This window comes from Morus notabilis, unplaced genomic scaffold (genome assembly GCF_000414095.1).
Source record: "Morus notabilis unplaced genomic scaffold, ASM41409v2 Scaffold345, whole genome shotgun sequence".
NCBI classification, from domain to species: Eukaryota; Viridiplantae; Streptophyta; class Magnoliopsida; order Rosales; family Moraceae; genus Morus; species Morus notabilis.
Window position 1 is genome coordinate 335,608 of NW_010356869.1, and position 16,737 is coordinate 352,344.

Consider the following 16,737-nt stretch of genomic DNA (forward strand, 5'->3'; position numbering starts at 1 on the left):
ATTTTTTTTCCAAGTTTATTACAGAAATCTTATAATTTTGACCTTGGCATGAAGGCTAAAGTGAAACGACTTAGTCGGACTTTGTTAGGAATAGTTGGAAGCATTGGTCTTTCTCTGGTCTTCAGTTACTCGCCTTTTTGGAGGTGTTCCTTGTATGACTTTCTCTTCTCTTTTGGAAAAGGAAAATAATGGTTTTTCTGCGTTGATGCAGTGAATAAGGGATGCTTGGCTAATGCAATTCAGCCTGATGTTTAAAAATAATCTTATAGGGAATGAGACTATGTAAAGATACTCAAAGAAGACCAATGCCGCCAATTCTCTAACAAAAAATGAGCCACACAGCATAGAACTTGCAATAGACCTCACTTATCCCTGGTGCTCAACACTAGTGATATTTTGATGTTTTACTAAAATATATTCAATTACTGTACTCGGAACAATATTTTAAGGAACATCTCTATTCATTCTGATAAAGTTAAAACCCTGCTATTCATATAAGATGAGTCCCACTGAGTGAGTAGGTGGGACCAACTATTTTATGAGTACGGGGTTTTATCTCCACGGGAACAAATATCACTTCTATTTTAAGCATAATCCAATCATGACCAGTAGATTCCACTAGTGTTAGACAAATCCTGTGCGTGAGTCTGTCCCACAATTCATGAGCAGCACCAAGTGCTGCGAAATTGCGAATACAACTACTATTACCTGTCTATGGGCAATTTTGTGCAAAAACAGTCATGATGGAAATAGTAATGCAAAATTACTACTAGTCAGCAATACGATAAAACTGAAAGTAAAATTGCCCACAACCTTTATATATATTATTAAGCATAATAGTTGCAACATTGAAGCCGTCTTCCAAGCATAGATGAATCAAATATGACCAGTTTAGTGTCCATGGATTTAGCATAAAACAATAAAATTAATATGGAAATTTGACTTCTGGTTTATCGTCTTCCATCACTTTGCGTGACCTTCATTTATTGGTTTACGCAACAAGTTTCACCTTCAGAAGTCAACTGATCTGATCACTAAATCCGCTTTCCTTTTTGATTTCATTATAAGCTCTGCATTGGGCCGGTCATTGTACTCTATCTGTCACATATAATACTTAGAAGTCACGATTTGCTCGCAGGAGTTGATACACTAGAATAAAACTTAAAAGCTAAGAGAATAAATAAATAAATAAATATGAGGCTTACCCTCCATTTAGCAACATCTGGAGGTTTTCCAGTTGAGATATGTCTCTTTACTACTCGCTGCATAGCTTTGTCGATGTCGATCTCAATGAACCTTGAAGATCGAAGAAAAAATGGAATATTCAGCAAAAGCAACATCTTAGAATAACTAGTAAAGTTTGCAAAACGAACCCTTTGGATACAAAAGCCTTATAAGAATCCAACTCTTACCATTTCTCATCAAACAAAGCTGATATTTCCTTCCAAGTACCATCTTCCAAAAACAAATAATTTCCTTCTACTATAACCACTTTGTGCCTGAAAAGAGAGAAATTTAACGTGATAGCACATCATAGACTATAACTTGGAAATAATTAGAGTTCCATGTTGCTGTGTTTCTGAAAAGATTAATGATTGAGCCCAAATAAGTTTGAATTCCCAAGTTCTTTTGTATTTTCCAACAATTATGTTTATCCAAAACATGCTTGCTAGTTGTTCCAACGTCCAAACTAAAAATTCAGGTTAAATGCACAAATTACTTACTCAAGGCTCACAAAGATACCATCTTCCACTGGATCTCCAACACCATGGTCAAATGAAGGTGCAGAAACTGATCCCTGAAAAAAATTTACTTTGAGAATGGACAGACATATCAGTAAACTTCAGCTTGCAATCTCTCTAGAAAAGAACTACCAAAAAGTTCTTGACATAAAAATGGTAGTCATTTATGTGGTAATAGACAAAATCTGGATTTGTAAAATTTAAGTAAGATCACTGCAAGTTAATCACCCGATTTCTCAGAGTCTTGAGGCATGTAAGCAGTATCTCAGGGTTAAATGTCCACGGAGCTGGATTCACCAATGAGAAAGATTAAAACTTTCCGCGGTTACAAGTTCTTGAGTGACTTCTATCAAAAAATAAATAAAAAAAATAGTTCTCGAGTAATTGTACTCCAAGATATAGAAACCACACCTCCCCTTCTTGCATGGGCTTCCTCTGGATCCTAGGTGCAAGAACGTGAAAAACAATTAGAAGGGACAAAAAGATTGTGAATGATCGAGAAGGTTATTCAATGGATGCATGTGCTTAGCATATTGATTCATATTCAGCCAAACATATGCATATCAGAGGCAACAGGTAGACAAACAGAACACAGACTATTCTTCAAAGACAAACCGTAAATTCTAGGCAATGTTCCCTAATACCGACACTTGCCAAATTATACGACTGAGTCAGGTCCAAAATTCTTGCAATTTTGTATTTGAATACTTCTTAGAACCTAAGCTAAGGCTTATCACAATGAGATATCCAATAACTATACTGTAAATATGATGGGGAAAAAAATAGAATATTGAAACGAAGATAAACCTCCATTGCATCCAGCTGGGAACGATAAAGATGGAATCCGTCCATCGGAAGAACTGTAGCAACATTTAGAGGCTTAACTTGAGAATCCAACGAAGAAGCCTTTTGCGGCCACAACTCGTTTAACCGCTGCACTACTTCGGATGCTAGAGTGGTCTTTCCAGAGCCGGGGGGACCAGCCAAACCAACAATATATCTGCATGACATTTTCAGTTAAAGATTCTTACCTAAATTACTCCAAATACAAAAAGCGAAATTTCGAATATTAAGCTCTCAACTACGACAGAAAGTGATCCAGTTACTGCAATGTGACAAAAATTTGACATGTTTTGAGCTGATGAGAACCTAGAACTTACTTGTAATCGGGATTCGCTGTTACTGCCGCTGTTGGAAGAAGACGCGAAGCTAACGCGTCGTATATCTCATCAATAGACCTTCAAAAACAGAACATTCATATTATCAGTTCAAGCATTTTTGTCAATTCAGATATAAACTAAAGACTAATGGAAAATAGCTTTCGAAACTAATGAGGATGACTTGGTATATATACCTGCCCTCTACTATAAAAGCTTCCTTTTTTATACAAGAAATAACCTGTAACAAACAAGAGCAGAAGATATCAAACAATGCTGGATAAAGAAAATAGAAAATAGAAAATAAATAATTTGAACAAATAAATACCTTCACAAAGTTATTCTTCCGCGAGAGAGATACAGCCTGACCAAACAACGCTTGTTCAATTCTTTTGGTTTGAGAAAAGGAGATTGAATATTGATCCCATTGAGAAAGTTTTGATCTTTTAAGCAGCAAAGAATCTGCATATAGATAAACCAAATTTTTATTTTTTTTAATTACAAAACTTAGTGACGGAGGAAAAAAAAATAAAAATTGATACAAACATTTTTTTTTTTTTACTAGAAAATTTGTTTGATTGCTAAGTATGTACAAAAGGAAACCAAAAGGGAACATAAAAAATTAATAAACACGCGCAATTATACCGAAAAGTGAAAATACACTAGCAAAATCCATGTATTAAACGCGCAAACAATAACAAGCAAACTAAAATTTCGACTTTGAAGAAGCAGCAGATTAAGCAGCAAGAATATAGTAAAAACTAATAATAATAAATTAAAACAATAACCTTTTTTATATACAAAGAATTGAATTAATTGGGTAAATTAAAATTATATAGTGAAATATGAATGAGAGAAAGAGACCTGGTGAAAAAGAGCCCAAATAGCTTTTTGCTGTTGCCGAAGACAGAGTGATCTCCATGGCCAATCAGAGACAATAGAAGAAACAGACAACGAGAACTCAAGTGTGTATGTATTTAAAAAAATAAATAAATAAATAAAAATCAGAATTCGGAAAAACGGAGGGAGTCTGAGCAAGACGCTGAAAGTTTTAGGGTGATTTTGACACGTGGCCGAATAACAATTGTAGAATTGAAATATTTGCTCAAGTTTTGAGAATATCTCATACAAGACTTGGATTCGTTTGGTTGGAGAATTCAAATTATGTGATTCGAATCATTTTTTATTTATGTGTATTTTTTATAAGAGAAAATACTGTAACGAACCACGAATTATAATTCGAATCAGGGAACGAATTTCTCTACCAAACGCCCCCTTAATTGTATAATAATATTTAAATAAAGTTCTATGAATTAGATTATTAACTTTGTAATAATACAACTATTTTAAAAAATTCAAATCCCAAAAATAAAGGTCTCGTTCATTTTACCGATTCGAGTTTTTAGTTCTAGATTTTTATAATAAAAAGCTCTCAGAAAATATCACATATAACTTTTTCTGTTATAGTTAAAAACTTTCAAAAAATGTCATATCTCAACTCGAATTAAAAACTCAAATTCACGAAGAAAGTAATTATTGTTAACGCTCTACTTTTTTTTTTACGATTTGTGAGATATCTATCTGTTTTAAGAAAATTAAAATCCCAAAAATAAATTGATGTAGCAACAACATCTATTGTAAGTATTTTCACTGTACGATGATTAATTTTTTTTTTAAAATATAATATAGTAAAAATTACTTTTGATTTTGTTATTTCATTCAAACATGTACGAGAAGTATAAGGGAAGAACATTAATGACTTGTTCTTTTAGACCAAAACTCAAAAAAAAGTTGAACTCAAATTACTACGGGGTTATTCTTTTACATTTTTGAGTTAAGTATTCTTGAGTGAAGATCTTGAATTGAGTTTCAGTTATAATTTAAATTAAAATTGTAACTTGAGTTTGTGTTTAGTTATTTACATTTGAGTTATGGTTTGAGATAAGAATCTTTTTGAGTTTGTGTTTGAGTGAGTCAAAACTTAAATTTATATTTAGATAGTATTTTATTAAAAACTCAATGGTGATGGAAAATTTTAATAGGGTATATAGGTGGGGTTTTATTCGTCTTTTCGTTGTCAACGCATAAAAAAATCATCTCAATCAGAAGTAAAACGAAAAAGTTATAATATTTTTAATAATAGAAAAAATATTGTTCACTAATTTGAGTTCGAGTTTCTGAACTCGAGTTGAAGGAAAAATTTAAACTCGGGTTTTAACTTAAATAAAATTGTAACTCGAATTGTCTTTTTTTGAGTTTTATTGGCTCCCGAACAACCCCTTTTGATGTTTTACAATTGATATTAATATGGGTTGTTTTATTACATTATAATTAATATTACATTAGTTTAATGATGTTCTATTTTAATGATATATTAGTACCTTAATGATGTTATATTACATTATAATTGATATTACATTATATTAATGATGTTCTATTTTATAATTAATATTAAGATGGGTTGTTCTATTGCATTATAATTGATATTACTTTATATTAATGATGTTCTATTTTAATGCTATGTTCTATTAGAATGGATTGCGGTGCGGTGGAAGAGAAAATTATGACAGTTAATTATAAATAAAAAATGCCCAACAAAATAAATGGAAGGATATATTTGGGATGTCAAAAAATATAATTTTAAAAAAAACCATATATGTGATATTTGGAAAAGTAAGCCACATTTTAATTTAACTCTAAAAAAAAAAAAAAAAAGTCACGTCTTGTAATTTTTACAAAGTTGTATGGTTGGATTCTCTGTGGCTCTGGGCTCTGGCTTCTTTTTCTTCTGGGCCCGGTTCTCTCTTTTTTAATAATTAAATTAGATAGCATTTGAGTTTTTAATTTAAGTTGATAAGAATTTTTAACTGTAATAAAAAAAATTATATGTGATATTTTATGAGAACTTTTAACTTTAAAAACCTATAACTGAAAATTTGAATCGATGAAATGAACGATGCCTAAAATAAACCTCGTCGATTTAAATTTTTAATTCGAGTTAAAATATAATTTTATATGAGAGTTTTTAAATGTAATAACAAAATTAAATGTAACCTTTTATAAGAGATTTTAACTGTAATAAAATTAAAATTAAAAATCTAAATTTATAAAATAAATGATACCTTAATTTTCAAATCAAATTATTAAAAAAGTCACATTATGCTTAAATTTTAAAAATTTTGATATATCTCAAATTCACTAATTTTGCTCTTTTTTTAATGGACTTTACGTGTGATTGTAAATGGAGCCCGTTTGGTTGGAGGATTCGTTCTCTGATTCGAATCATGGTTCATAGTTCGTTACAGTATTTTTTCTTATAAAAAATACACGTAAATTAAAAATGATTCTAATCTATAAATCAAACGAGTTTTAAGTGTTTATGTTGACACGTGGCTCCACAAAACTACTTTTAAATTTTATTTTGTATCGTCCGTTCATACATAAAGATAAGGATAGGCAGGCTTTAAAAAAACTTTTTGTTAACTTTTTTGTTTGTTCGTTTCGATAGAAAAATTGTTTTCCGCATCCATTAAACTATAGAAGAAATTCTAGAAGAAACTTCGATTGTTTAATAAACATGAAGCCTGAAGGAGAGTTGTTCAGTTTATACGACATTTGGGGAAGTTCTCGTAGTTTTATTTCTTTTGGGTTACATTTACCTTTTAATCGTAGTTTAATAAATTATCTCTTAAATTTTTAATTTTAATAAATTATTCTTTTAATTTATAAATTTATTATAATATGCTCTATTTTAACGACGATTGTGTTAAATTAGTATTAAAAACACGTTCAGTTAAAAATTTTAAACATTTTAATTCAAATATAACACAAATCTTTTAATATATCAACTTTTAATCTCTTAAATCTAATAAAAATTTTGAACTAGTTTAGTTAAATGGGGTACATTGTAATAAATTTACAAGTTTAAGAGATAATTTGTCAAAATTAAAAATTTTAAAAATAATTTACTAAATCACAACAAGTTCAAGGATAATTGTGCTAAAAACTCTATCCTTTTTATTCAGCTGATTTTCGTTGCATCACCTTATTGTCATTTTTCAAGGTAATGTCGTTCCAAATTTCATTGTCGTTTCAGGCTATTATCAGGCTGCTGTCGTTTTTAAGTTGATGCCTTTTTTTACTTTGTGCTCGGCTGGTTGCTTTATTTTTAGTTGTCGTTGTCAGGTCATTGTAGTTAATCATTATGTTGTCGTTTTTAAGCTTTTCTCCGTGTTCAATAATACTAGCTATTTACCCGCGCGCGGCCGTGGGATATAATATCCTATTATAAAAAAAGTTAAAATTTTTACAGTACAGAATTACTTACAAAATGGATTCATGGCATAATTTAAATCATAATTTATAATTTATTACAGTATTTTTTTATAAAAAATACACGTAAATTAAAAATAATTTTAAATTATGATTTTAAATTCATTATCTAAACGTGATGTTATATATTTTAATTAAAAGTTTCTTACATTATATCCTATTATAGAAAAAAAAATTTTGCAGTACAACTTAATATATATATATATATTATATTATATTTTAATTAAAAGTTTCTTACAATGTTTTGGAGCTTTTCTTCTGTTTTTTCCTTCTGCTCTCTTCAGCTACAACGTATAAATTTAAGTAAAATTAATAATAATAATTGAGGATGTTGGAAATCTTTAATTATATTTAAAAATAGTTGTATTACATGATTGTAGGATGTTTTCTAGATGCCTGTTATTTTTGATTCAATAAAAAATTATTAACATGTGTATTCAACATAGTATTTTATGTTTTTTTATTAATAATTGATATAAGTTAATAAGTGTTTTATTTTGTACTTAATCTTTTTTAAGTCTGGTGTTTTTAAATATCCGATGATGAAATCATTGTTCATTCATAATCTGAAAAAGTCTGGTATTTTTAAATATCTGATGATGAAATCATTATTCATTCATAATCTGAAAATTCTTGCTATGATAGTTATAATGTTTGGTGGAGGGATTCGTTTCCTGATTCGAATCATGATTCGTGATTCGCTACAGTATTTTTTTTCATAAAAAATACACGTAAATCAAAAATAATTTAAATCACATCATTTCAATCCTCCAACCAAACGTAGTTGCATAAATGAGTGTTGTCATTTTGCCTAATTCTAAAAAATAATAAATAATTATTTAGTATATGAATGAACAATTTTATTGAATACATATTACAGTAAGAAAGTGAGAAAGAAAGAAAAAAACGATATAATAACTATTTCAGAGAAGAGCAGAGGGGACCAAAAAGAAGGGCGGGAAAAAAAAAAAAAAAAAAAAAAAAAGAAACCAGACTATTTCTTTTTCCCCAAATTTTTTCCATATTTCAGATAATTTTAAAAAAAAATCACCAATTAAATTAACACATGGAGTAAACACCGTACAGACGATCAGGCTAGGAAGACAAATCATCACAGATCATCAACTCGTTACATGCAGGGAACAAATCCAGATTTATCTGCAGACGGCGTGAAATCAACGAGAGAAATAAATAATCAAACAATCTACATAAGAAACACTTTCTAGACAAATCGATAATTAGGAAAAGAGAATAAAACCTCTGTTCATTTCGCTGATTCGAGTTTAGAATTTAAGTTTTGTTACAGTAAAAAATTCTCACAAATAATCACATCTAATTTTTTTATTACAGTAAAAAATTCACATAAAATCACATCTCAACTCGAATCAACGAACTAAACGGGTGTGTTTGTAAAAAATTTTGGGAAAACCCTAGCTATTTCCCAATGGGAAAAATTACAAAAAGAACTTTAAAAAAAGAGCACAGATAAAGAATTAAAACGAAACAATAAAGGGGAAGAATCAAACACAACATGTTCACTTCAGGGGAAAAAAAAAAAACAGCAAAAATGAAACGAAAAACCCAGACCCAAAAATATCAATCTTAAAAAATTTAAACAAATCGAGCACAGGACAAAAAAAGGGAATACATATAGGGACCAAAAATTAAAAAAAAAAAAAAAAAAAAGGGGTTAAAAAACGCGAACCACAGAGTTTGCACTCTGCCAAAAGCACGAAGGAAAGCATACCACAAACCCAAACCAAAACATCATAGCGGCCAAGAATAGAGAAAGCCTTCATCAAAGCCACGACGAAAAAACCCACACAAAATCACAAAGCAGAGCCACAATAAAGCAGAGAATCAAAGCTAGGATTTCCACCGAAATGAGAATGAGAAGAGCGGCCAGGAGAGAGTGATCGAAGAAGCTCAAGACAGGTAAGTTTTTATATGAAACATTATGACCGAAAAGCCCAGAAAAACATCACATGGATCAATTAAGACCTGAAGGTAGTATTGTACAATCAGAGCACAACTTAGTCAAAAGACCAAAAGCACCTGACCAGGGAAGGAGCACAATGGGGAAAGAAAAAGGGCAAATGGAGCAATTCACAATAGAAGGTCAAAGTTCGTATTTCACTGTAGTAAACAATGAATACGTGAGTGTATAAACAGTGTTTTCAGGGATTCTTTTAGTATATTTATAATGTCGCCGCTGTTATTTTTAGTTGTCGTTTCCGAGTTATTGTGCCTTATCAGATTTCTGTCGTTTTTTAAGTTGATGTCGTTTCAAAGTTTATGCTCTCTTTTTATTATGCTATCGTCCATATCCAGATGATTTTCGTCTTGAGCTTTGTTACTAGTAATCTTGTCAATCTAATTGAAGCAGCAACAATCATGAAGTTCTTACCTACTCAACTTTTGCAACCAATAAACTTAGAGCTAATCAGATATACCATCGGAAAACCTTCCCTTCAAAATTTTTCTTAAAAAGCACAAAAATTTTATTGAAACTTATCGACAATTATCCGTTCAGACAAAAATTTTGAAGCTGACAGCGATTCAGCTACTCAATTTAACCTCAAGAATAAGCCGTATGAACTTGAATACGCATAGTTCAATTCAATTTCACTATTTCTTGGAGTCCAGATTCATCACAGATTCCCAAGCAACGACAAAAATATATTTTAGTGAACATTTATTTCATGAGTTCAGAATTATGATTCAAAATCATTCTATATTATAACGAGCTACGAATTATTATTCAAACTATGACACGAATACTTACATCTTGCTCCAAACGCAGCATTAGATTTTCCAAAACGAAAAAGAAAGAAAGACATTTAGTGCCAAGGTGTGAGTGTGCGAAATGATTGCTCGAGCCTTGAGCCGTTAAAAATTGACTGACCTGGGTATTTTTTAGCATAAACATCAAACAAAAAAAGATGCAGACGAAGACATGAAGTAATACAGATTTTTATTTGAAGATGAGTTTGTATAATATCACAAGTTCCCACAGTTAATTTGTTCGGAACTAAACAATGGTTTGGTGATGAACGGCCCATCCTGTTCTTCATCATAATAAAATCCTTGGTTACAGGGGCACACGGCCATGGTAAAGTAATAGCACAACAAACAAGAGATTGCACCATGTTTACAGCAAAGAAATATTCAGAATCCATGTAATCAGCTTACAATAACATTACATTTCCGGCTTTCGATCCTCCGCTTTTTATCATCATCAAACGACTGCAAAAGAAAGAAGACTAAAATGTCATACAAACTAGAATAGGAGAAAATATCGCGAGATTACAGGACTTAATCTGTATTAACAGTTTAACAACAAATTCAAGTTTGAAATTTTACCTGTGCGCTGAGATAGTGTGGAAGCCGAACTCTCTTTGAGCCATCACCAAAACGTTTACACAGTAAAACGTTTTCCACAGCCTCATTACGATTATTGACCTACAATCAAAAACCAAAGTTCAATTTGAGAACGATTGGTAAGTTTTGGTCCCCTGAAACAAAAGGATATATATATAAATATATACGATTTGATTTTACTTTTAAGATTAAGAAAACTTGTTGGGTATATAAATATCAAACAAAACATAATACATTTAGTTTTAGCCTAGAGAAACTCTCTAAAGCACTGGTCATGGTTGCAAAGTAGCAAGACTAAAAAATCAAACTTTTACCTGACACTGAATAGCCCCAATTAACAATTCCTCACAACCGGACGCATGTACACTTTCTAAGTTGGGGCATTGAAGTAACAATCTCTCTGAAGATACAGATACACTATAATTATTGACATTCATACACGAACTCGAAAATACAAAAAGGATAATGTGCGGAAATCAATTCAAGTACCTGGATGTAAGTTCCTACAAGAGTTTAGATTAAGATCATTGAGTTGTGGACAGTTCAGATACAGAGCCTGCATGTCGATTCTCAGTGTAAGACTCCCAAGAAAAAAAAAAGGTACATAAACATAAACAATTTTGACTAGTTAAGTTTTAGAATCTCACGTCCAAGCCAGAACAGCCCCACAAGCTTAGTTTTATTAATCGGCTATGCTTAATTATCAGCTTCTGGTGAATAAGCTGCACTTTAGCGTTAGATGTTTTCTGTAATTCACAGTCACTGCTTTCTTCTTCAGTAGGACTGTTGGGATCACAAACGGTCATGCCACAGTCCATAAGTTCAAGAAGAGGCAATTGAGCCGTGGCAAATTGAATACCACCTGCAAAGGATTAAAAAAAAGGAAATGTTAAATTTAGAATCAATAAACAAAAGACAACATATTTGATAATGCATCGATCTTAAGAGTTTTGACTGGGTAATTACTTGAAGTAATGTTAGGACAAAGAGCAACAAGGAGCCTTGTAAGAGTATCTGGGAACACATTGCAGATCATTCCAATCCCACTATCAGTGATGCCGGACCTAGAATTAAAGCAACGCATAAAAATAATATCTCAGAATCAGCTAATAGAGAGAGATGTCATTTTGAACTAGAGACTTGTCTCAAAATCAATATATACATATATATATATATACATATGTATGTATATATTTATATTTTGTACATTAAACTTAATATTGAATCAGCTAAATAGAAAAATTATTTTTAAGGACATGCGTGAATTGAATTTTCCATTTGCAACATACCCACTAAGGTCAAGCAGCTCTAAGTCCGGATAACTTGAAGCAATGGCAGCAACTGAAGCATCAGTGATTTCAGATCCAAGAACAAGTGAAAGCATTCTTAACCCCCTATTTATGGATAAACAACCAAAGACATTAGACATTTTGGTGCTATTTATGCATAGTTCAAAGAAGTAAGACATATAATGACAATTGCCAATGTATTTAATTCACTACACCGACCTTAACTGGGCAGCTGTAAGGGCAAGTACAGCAGCATGGGAAAGCCTAACAGAGGCAATGTGGATGTTTTGCAACCTTGGGCAATTCCTCCCCAAATAGTCAACCATGGTAATAAGGTCAGTGTGGTCATTTTCTTGGCGAGAAAATTCTAAAGAAATCTCCCTCAAATAGGGGCAATTAAAAACCTATGCCAAGGAAACGTGATTAAGTAAGAAGCCACTCCAGCAGAAAGAAAAGGACATGAAAGTAAAATCAAAAGAGCACAAGAGACAAAAGAAAGATGTAAAGTAAATAAAAGACAATCACCATCTTAGAGTGAGATGAAAGATCTGAAAGCCAGAGTGTAGAAAGACTCGTTGAACAGAGAACAAACCCCCCCAGATGAGAACATCCTTCCATCTTAAGACTTTTCAGCATTCGTCTATCGGAAACGAAACGGCCCAGCTCATCACTGCATTTTAAGTCAAAAAATTGACATAACCCAATCATCGTCAAGACTTTCTTAAATTTAGTCCAACCATTATTCTCTAAAGCAACGCATCAAGGAAAAAAAAATATAAGTTCACATTGAAACCCAATCAAATAGCAACAGGAATAAACATAGATAAAGGGTAGTTATATCCAAACAATAAGAAAATTGATTTAAACAGTTAGATCAAGAGTTTTTCAGAAGATAAAAGGGACGAGGTCAGATATTTACCCAGTGATCCGATTGAGTGCAGTATCAGATGTAGAGATCTCCATAAATCCAAGATTTGGGCATGAAAATGCAATACAAGCCAGCATCGTCGCGTCCACATCACTGCATCAGTCAAAATAAAACATGGGAATCCACATCAATTATTTTGTTTTGCAAAACAAATCCTGATTGATCAGCTTAAGTGGAATTATTTTTTCTTCAATTTGTCAATTACCCAAGTCCAAAACCTAGAAATGTCGCCATTATCAATCAGCATTTGCCAAACACTGTTCTAGATGTGAATCTCTTGCCCGTCTGGTAATAGATCGAGCAATTTGAGACCATTTCTTGTTTTTATTTTCGGATCAAACCCTAGTTCGTTGTTCCTTTCATTTTTTCTTTACTATTTCATTAGAAAACAGTTCAGATCTCGTTCGTTCTCTTGATTCATCAAGTTAATCATTAAATTTCGTCTCAAAAACCACAACAGTCGAAGAAAACACCAGATCTGCGAGATCAAGTCCGATCAGAGAAGCCCTAATACCTTTCCATCCTAAGAGAGAGGCTCACGAGCGCCGGGCACTTGTGCAACACAGATCCAACAAGCCCGACCTGAGCCCTCGGCGGAACCCTAAGCCTCAGCACCTCCGCCGCCTTCCACAGCCTCCTCGCCGTCTCCCTCCACCCCTTGCACACCTTCGCCGCAGACAACAGCCCCGACGGCGGCAGCCTCCTCAGTACCTCCCAGACGCAGCTCGCCGGCAGGCCTCCGGAGACCGGATCGGACTCCATCTCTTCCATCGTCGCTCCGAAACCGTCTTCTTCATCCTCCACCTCCTCCTCCGGCACGTCGAAACCGCCGACATTGTCCACGTCATCGAATGACAACGCCCTACGAAGGTGGGAGTAGGGCTGACGCGGCGGGGGAGGGCGGGTGGAGGACATCGAGTACTGAGCGGAGACATCGGCGCACGCATCAGTTGGGGTTGTGGCGGCGCTGCTGACGTGGCAGGAGTGGCCCTTCTTGGGGAGTCCGCATCGGCCGCAGTTGTAACTCCCACGCTTCTTGCCGCTCTTGAACTCACTGAAGGTGGAGGCGGGAGTGACGGCGGCGGCGGAGCCGGCTTGTCCGCTGCTAGGCGTGGCGGCTCCGCCGTCCGAGAAATGCAACTGGTGGCGGCGATAACTCTCCATCGGTGGAAGAAGCAGATTGGGCGAGAAGACAGAGAGAGAGATAGGGCAGAGATAGAGAGAGAGAGGGGTTGAGAGAGCGTTGGAAAGCGAAAGAAATAGAGGTGGGAAGAGCGCGGGAGATAGACTGGGGTTTCGCGCGCTGTGTTTGAACGATTAAAATAAAATTTAAAAAAAAAAAGGGAACAAAAAAGTGTGATGAGCGTGCCGTATATAATGAAGTTACGGATTTGACCCTACTTAGGTTGTTGGAAATGAAGGAGAGGCTTGATCGTTTTTGTCAAATTGGTGGGCCGATCATTTTTGTCTTGAAATTAAGGACTGTGTTTTCCCGCGTTTTAATTGGTTTTCGCGGATTTATTTGTTGTCAGGGACCAGCCGGCGGTTCAATAGGACATTTTGTCAATTAAGAGAAGGACTTATTTTGTTGGAATTATTTCTATTTTATGGAATGAGTTTGAATTTGGAATCAAAATAGATTTTGGGCCCGTTTAGTTCGTTGATTCGAGTTTTTAATTCGAGTTGAGATGTGACTTTATGTGAGAGCTTTTTACTGTAACAAAAAAGTTAAATATGATTGTTTCTGAGAGCTTTTTACTGTAGCAAAACTCAAACTCTAAACTCGAATCAGTGAATGAATGAGACCTTTATGAGTTTAGTATTCATCATGGGAAAAAATTCGACATTTATGGTTTTTTTTTCTTTTTGAAATGGAGGGAACAAAAAAGTGTGATGAGCGTGCCGTATATAATGAAGTTACGGATTTGACCCTACTTAGGTTGTTGGAAATGAAGGAGAGGCTTGATCGTTTTTGTCAAATTGGTGGGCCGATCATTTTTGTCTTGAAATTAAGGACTGTGTTTTCCCGCGTTTTAATTGGTTTTCGCGGATTTATTTGTTGTCAGGGACCAGCCGGCGGTTCAATAGGACATTTTGTCAATTAAGAGAAGGACTTATTTTGTTGGAATTATTTCTATTTTATGGAATGAGTTTGAATTTGGAATCAAAATAGATTTTGGGCCCGTTTAGTTCGTTGATTCGAGTTTTTAATTCGAGTTGAGATGTGACTTTATGTGAGAGCTTTTTACTGTAACAAAAAAGTTAAATATGATTGTTTCTGAGAGCTTTTTACTGTAGCAAAACTCAAACTCTAAACTCGAATCAGTGAATGAATGAGACCTTTATGAGTTTAGTATTCATCATGGGAAAAAATTCGACATTTATGGTTTTTTTTTCTTTTTGAAATGGCAATTATGGTATTTTGATAGGACACAGATATTATACGTTATTTTGGCATTGTTCATCTCACCGATTCGAGTTTTCAGTTTTAAATTTTTACAGTAAAAAGCTATTATAAAATATCACATCTAACTTTTTCTGCTACAGTTAAAAGCTCTCAAAAAATGTCACATTTCAGCTCGAATTAAAAATTTGAATCCACGAAGTGAACGATGGCAAAATTGATTACTTTAAAAGTTCACATTTTTTGCCCAAAAAATGTAGCGTTTTAAGTTGAAAAAAAAAAAATAATTGTACAAAAATATTTTGTTGCCTGCAAGGATGTCTAGGATTCTCCCTACTAGTCCCATGGCTTGAGATAAGCAATTAAAAATTAAACAAACTAATTGTTTGCTTTTTATCGTAATTGAAGACTTGTATAATAGCAATGAACAATGTCGGGATCTTTGAATTAATCGGTAGTAATTATCATTAAGAAAATAAAAATAAAAAAAAAACATCTTAACTTAGTCGACACTCTCGTTTACGTGTATTTATTGAAAAAAAAAATATTGGAATTAATTAACTAATGATCTCGACATGTTATAATTTTTTTTTTTAAATTTAAAATTGCTATCGTTGATTCAAAGCATTGTAATTTATTATTTGTACTTCCCACAATTAGGACGATTGAAATTTGGCGCAATTATATTTTTTGGGTCACCAAAACTTTATAAGTTATACTGTTGTGAGTGAAATGGATTTATGTAGCTTTATTATTTAATAAATATATAAAAAAAATAGAAATTGTGTCTTTATATGTGCATCAGATTATAACATTCAACCATCTATGATTTTACAATGTATTGTTATTATCTATATTAATACGTCTTGGCGCTACTTTAGCCATATCTACTTGTTTATCTCAATGGATAGTAACTAAACATTAGACACATTTAACGTCCTAAAAGTTAATCAACAACAAAGTTGTCCACCTTCAATTTATTATAATTATAGTTTGTTAAGGATATGCCTGTCACGCCATGTTGTATTTCTATGATATTGTTAAAATATGGTGTTTGGCTTCGTGTATTTTTTTTTATATAATACGGGATCAAACCCGCGACTTATCTCAAACCATATCACACTCAAATCCCCTCGTGCTAATAGACTAAGTGGTCTAATTAGGCGGCTTCATGTGCTATTGAGTGGGGAATGGGAGTGTATTACATTGTACCATGTTTGTTTTTCTATTATATATTGCTCGATGACAACCTCAATCTTAACCCAACACTTACCTTAAATGTCGGTTTTGGACCTCGTCCCCAACCCTGGTATTTGATGTTTTAAAAATATTTTATATGTTGTTAATGAAGTCTGTGAGTTACTATCAAATTCCTATGTTGTTATAAAATAATACATTAAGTATTATTATGACGTATCAAACATGCCTTAAAATTGTTACTCTATCCCCTTTTATGCTTGTCTTGCTTCTTAGAATTTTGTTTTTAATTATAATTTGATGCAAA

At 33.0% G+C, this 16,737-nt stretch overlaps 2 protein-coding genes across 2 annotated transcripts; both read right to left on the bottom strand.

Moving 5' to 3' along the window:
• Positions 1 to 808: 808 nt before the first annotated feature.
• LOC21395768 (putative uridine kinase C227.14) lies at positions 809 to 3,953 on the bottom strand. The gene is made up of 11 exons (XM_010088828.2): positions 3,764 to 3,953; positions 3,228 to 3,361; positions 3,097 to 3,140; positions 2,903 to 2,980; positions 2,550 to 2,742; positions 2,154 to 2,184; positions 1,971 to 2,029; positions 1,725 to 1,798; positions 1,413 to 1,499; positions 1,206 to 1,296; positions 809 to 1,098 (listed from the first exon to the last, which is right to left on the bottom strand). Exons 1-11 carry the CDS (start codon positions 3,819 to 3,821, stop codon positions 1,012 to 1,014), a joined length of 936 nt encoding a protein of 311 aa, XP_010087130.1. The 5' UTR covers positions 3,822 to 3,953; the 3' UTR covers positions 809 to 1,011.
• A 6,272-nt stretch (positions 3,954 to 10,225) lies between these two features.
• Positions 10,226 to 14,039, bottom strand: LOC21395769 (F-box/LRR-repeat protein 17). Its single transcript, XM_010088829.2, has 11 exons — positions 13,344 to 14,039; positions 12,821 to 12,922; positions 12,427 to 12,571; positions 12,121 to 12,305; positions 11,902 to 12,006; positions 11,579 to 11,676; positions 11,260 to 11,474; positions 11,102 to 11,168; positions 10,927 to 11,012; positions 10,595 to 10,693; positions 10,226 to 10,477 (listed from the first exon to the last, which is right to left on the bottom strand). The coding sequence occupies exons 1-11, from the start codon at positions 13,991 to 13,993 to the stop codon at positions 10,415 to 10,417; spliced, it is 1,815 nt and encodes a 604-aa protein (XP_010087131.1). The 5' UTR covers positions 13,994 to 14,039; the 3' UTR covers positions 10,226 to 10,414.
• Between the last annotated feature and the right edge of the window lie 2,698 nt (positions 14,040 to 16,737).